The sequence below is a fragment of the Hakea prostrata genome, chromosome 8, assembly GCF_041222555.1.
Source record: "Hakea prostrata isolate BN-2017 chromosome 8, UWA_Hpros_2, whole genome shotgun sequence".
Taxonomy (NCBI): domain Eukaryota; kingdom Viridiplantae; phylum Streptophyta; class Magnoliopsida; order Proteales; family Proteaceae; genus Hakea; species Hakea prostrata.
The window spans coordinates 36,131,793-36,136,615 of record NC_142607.1 but is presented as its reverse complement, the minus strand read 5'-3'; the positions used below and the strand labels follow the sequence as shown (position 1 = coordinate 36,136,615).

The following is a 4,823-nucleotide window of genomic DNA, read 5'->3' as shown; positions in this document are numbered from 1 at the left end:
TGCCCAATGGGCCAACTCTTTTGTAGTTAGTTAAAAAAAATTTTGCAAAGCCTTACTTCATATATTAATAGGTAACCTTGAGATCTATTATACTTCAAATTGAAGTCAATCCAATAGAGCCTATGGCAAAAACATGTGACTCATGAAGACCTTTCTATGGCTTTTAAAGAAATTTGTTCCTAATATTCAATAATTTCAGTATATTATACATGATTTTCATAGATAAAACGTTGTTTCTCTGCTGTTCATGGTCAAATTTTTATTATGAGTCAAAATACAATTTCGAAAAACAAAAAAAGATTAGTCAACTAGTCCACATAACTAATGGCTACATTTGACAAGCCATTTGGCAGAAATTAGAACTTGCCTAAGGACCACCTATAAGTTCTTGTATTTTAAAAATGATAAAAATTGTGATTAAGTTATCTCAATGCTTATTCCTATAGAAAATTTTAGCTTAAATGTCTTTATCTCTATCAGCTATAAGATTTAGATTTTTTTTTTTTGGATAAACTTGGTATTATGCATAGAAGAAATTACAATGATAATAATTCATTTTGGATCAACATGGTAAAAGTCATACCTCATGGTATGAGGATTCTACTAACCATTCAAGCCTAGCTTTATTAAATTTCTAAAATATACTTTATGATATTACGTGATTCATAAAATTCTAAAGCTTAATTTTTGTAACTAATTTAAAATTAATAAATATAGCAGCTTTAGATATTTATTTTCTATTCAAAAATTAAAGAGAAAACAATTAGTTATAAAATATAATAGGGTAGATCATGAAATGTGGTAGGTTTTTTATTTTTATTTTTATTTTTATTTTTATTTTACTCCAAATGAGTAACTGTAATGTGATATGACTTTATTTTTACTTCCCAACCCCCTTCATATTTCATTTTTTTAAAGTTTCTAATTATTTTTTATTTTTTTTTATTTTTAAGATTTTACCAAGGAACTTGAGATATCATTTAATTTTTTTTCCTATTAAATCACTTATTCAAACATAACATTTGTAATCATCTTAATTTAACGGTTATTTATTCAAGAAACTTTAAGAACTTATCAAGTAGTATAAACTTCATAACATACAAATACAACATGACAATTCTAAAATAATTAGGATCAAAATAAACTAATATATACTTTTTATAAAATTTTTAATGATTATACTTTTAAAATTCTTAAAATTTAAATAGGATGTATGAGATTTAAAAACATATCTTTTCTATTTTATCCATATTCATATACAGGTATTTCAATAGCCCAATTCAATAAGCACTACGGCTTAAATATCATACAAAAAATGAAGGCCTATAAAAATTACAATAAAAGTATACTAAAAAGCAAACGTAAAATTAAATACCTGGAGCAATATATCCATGAGTTCCTTTAAGTGACGTCCAATTGGATGAGTCTGGATTTAAGAGTCTAGCAATACCAAAATCAGATACACGAGCCTCAAGTTCCAAGTCTAGCAATATATTTTTGCTTGAAATATCCCGATGAATTATTGGTGGAGTACAATCATGATGCAAATAGGACAAAGCATTTGTAATACTTTCAATGACGTTTACTCTTTTTAACCAATCTAACTCCATTGCTGTTGCTTCATTGCTTAAGATATGTGCCAAACTTCCTTTTTCCATGTACTCATAAATAAGAAACATGTACCGTGGATGTGAGCAAAACCCGTAAAGTTTGATAATGTTTCGGTGCCTAATGTTTGTTAACACACGCATCTCATTTTCAAAGCTTTCATCAATTATCACATGGCCTTCCAATGGGTGAAACTTCTTCAAGGCTACCACATGCCCTGTAGGTAGGACTGCTCTGTAAACACTCCCATAAGTTCCAGTTCCAACACAATATTTGATGTCAAAATTCTCTGTTGCTTGGATTACATCATCATAAGCAATCTTGCCATCAAAATTCCATATTGACAATATCTGGTCGTGATTTCTTCTTGTTGCTTCTGCTTTTCTTTTTTGATTATCTTTTCTAAAGAAGAAAACGACAACAATAATTGCAAATGCAAGGATTGCAATTCCTATCAAAGAACCAAAGATGGATATGGGGACTTTATGTCTATTTTTGCTATATCCCTCATTTATACTAGATCGATTGCAAGGAAAAAGACCTTGAAATTCACCACATAACCCTTTGTTGTTACTAAATGTTTGTGGTGAAGCAGCATGTTGGAAAACCTTGTTATTAGGAACTTCACCATTCAATTGATTATAAGACAAATCAAAAGATACCAAGCTAACCATGTCTTCAAGAGAATGGGGTATAGATCCTGTGATAATATTGTGGGATAAATTCAAAACTTCCAACATTTTCAGCTTTGCAAGTTCTGTTGGTATCGTTCCCCCTAATGAGTTATGGCTAAGATCCAACTGACCTTGTAGGGATATCAGATCACCAATTTGAGATGGAATACTTCCACTCAGTGAGTTGCAGCCTAAATTTAATGAGATCAGTTTGGAGCATTGACCAAGTTGTCTAGGGATCGATCCAATTAGCCGATTTGATGATATATCTAGAAACTCCAGATTGATTAATTTTCCAATTTCAAGTGGTATATGCCCTAAAATTTGATTCCCATTTAAATTCAAATTGATCAAGTTGGATAAGTTACCAAGTTCTTTCGGTATTTTTCCAACAAGTCTATTGAAAGAAAGGTCAAGTCGTCCAAGTTGAATTAATTGACCAATCTCAACTGGAATCTTTCCACTGATATTGCTTCCAGAAATCTTTAGCACTGACAAATTCTTGCATTCTCCCCAATTTGCTGATAGCTCTCCATAGAGCTTGTTGTGACTCATATCAATGTAGTTAAGATGTGGGTGTACACCAAAACTATTACTTATATTTCCAAGAAATTGGTTGTCATCAAGTCTAACTCTCCTTATACTTGTACAATTTCTTAAGTCTGGAATAGGACCCAAGAGGCTATTGTTTGCAACCCCTAATTGTTGAAGTGATCCTCCTTGGCATATTTGTTGTGGTAAGCTTCCAGATAAGAAGTTGTCAAACAATTCAATCTTCACAAAGGAAGCTTGGCTACCTAAGTCTTCTGGAATTGAACCCGATAATTGATTCATTTGCAAGTTGAGATTCTCTAGTCTACTCAAATTAGCCAGAGAATGAGGAATTGGACCAATGAGCTTGTTTGTGGAGAGTGTCAAGTTAATCAGATTTTTCATCTCTCCAATTTCTGAAGGAATTGGACCAGATAATTGATTCCTATGCAAGTAAAGAGTCTCTAGTCTACTCAAATTAGCCAGAGAATGAGGAATTGGGCCAATGAGCTTGTTTGTGGAGAGTTCCAAGTCAATCAGATTTTTCATCTCTCCAATTTCTGAAGGAATTGGACCAAATAATTGATTCCCATACAAGTAAAGAGTCTCTAGTCTACTCAAATTAGCCAGAGAATGAGGAATTGGACCAATGAGCTTGTTTGTGGAGAGTGTCAAGTTAATCAGAATTTTCATCTCTCCAATTTCTGAAGGAATTGGACTTGATAATTTATTCTCATACAAGTAAAGAGTCTCTAGTCTACTCAAATTAGCCAGAGAATGAGGAATTGGACCAATGAGCTTGTTTGTGGAGAGTTCCAAGTCAATCAGATTTTTTATCTCTCCAATTTCTGAAGGAATTGGACCAAATAATTGATTCTCATACAAGTAAAGAGTCTCTAGTCTACTCAAATTAGCCAGAGAATGAGGAATTGGACCAATGAGTTTGTTTGTGTAGAGTGACAAGCCAATCAAATTTTTTAGATCTCCAATTTCTGAAGGAATTGAACCTGATAATTGATTTTTACCCAAGTAGAGCTTCTGTAGTCTACTTAAATTTGCTAGAGAATGAGGGACTGGACCGTTTAATTTGTTATAAGAAAGTGTCAACTGAATCAGATTTTCCATACCCCCAATTTCTAAAGGAATTGGACCAGATAATTGATTCCAATGCAAGTACAGTATCTCTAGTCTACTTAAATTAGCCAGAGAATGAGGCAGCATGCTGCAAAGATTATTGTCGGAGAGATCGAGGTGGATGAGTTTTGTGACAATACCAACATCAAAGGGAATGGGTCCAGTGAGTTGATTGACACTGAGATTAAGACGGAGAAGATTAGAAAATGAAGAAAAGGGGAAGTTGTGAAGCGTACCTTGCAGCTCTGTTTGGAAAAGGTTAATCTCCATGACGCTTCCAACTTTGTTGCAAGTTATGCCAAACCAGTTGCATGGTGACGATGAGGATGAAGATGACGAGGAAGTGAGGTTCCATGAACCGAGAGCAGCAAAAGAGTAGTTTTGAAGGGTGGCTTTCCATTTTAGGAGAGCCTCAGCCTCAGACTCGGCCTTGACTTGGGTTGATGATTGAACAGAATAAGAAGTGCTACTTCCCGCAGAAAATGCAGATGAAGAGAAGAGGAGGAGAAGGCAAATAAGAAACACTATTATGAGAGTTGGGAAGAAGAATAACAAAGTTGGGGTAGTACTAGTATTGGAGTAATGAGCCATTTGTAACTTCCAATGTGGTTTGCAATTTGGTGGTGTGGTATTAGGCAGCTTCCAGTGTGTAATTTATAGAGAAATTTGCATAGGCGTATGTATGATTCAAGTTGTCTTCCCAAGTGAACGCTAGAGAGAGACAGATATTTTAGCTCAGCAATAACAAAAAAAAAATAATAATAAAATAAAATAAAATGAAAGATAAGTCTATGGTGAGATGTGTGGGATATAGACTAGATGTAGGTTATATTATCTTGGAGATATTTTGTGAATTGTGGTGGTGGATGATCAATG

The 4,823-nt window shown here is 33.4% G+C and overlaps 1 protein-coding gene across 1 annotated transcript; it reads right to left on the bottom strand.

The window, feature by feature from the left end:
- Positions 1-6: 6 nt before the first annotated feature.
- On the bottom strand, positions 7-4,579 carry LOC149007695 (uncharacterized). The gene has a single exon (XM_089166454.1). The coding sequence runs from the start codon at positions 4,536-4,538 to the stop codon at positions 1,368-1,370; it is 3,171 nt and encodes a 1,056-aa protein (XP_089022580.1). The 5' UTR covers positions 4,539-4,579; the 3' UTR covers positions 7-1,367.
- Positions 4,580-4,823: the final 244 nt, after the last annotated feature.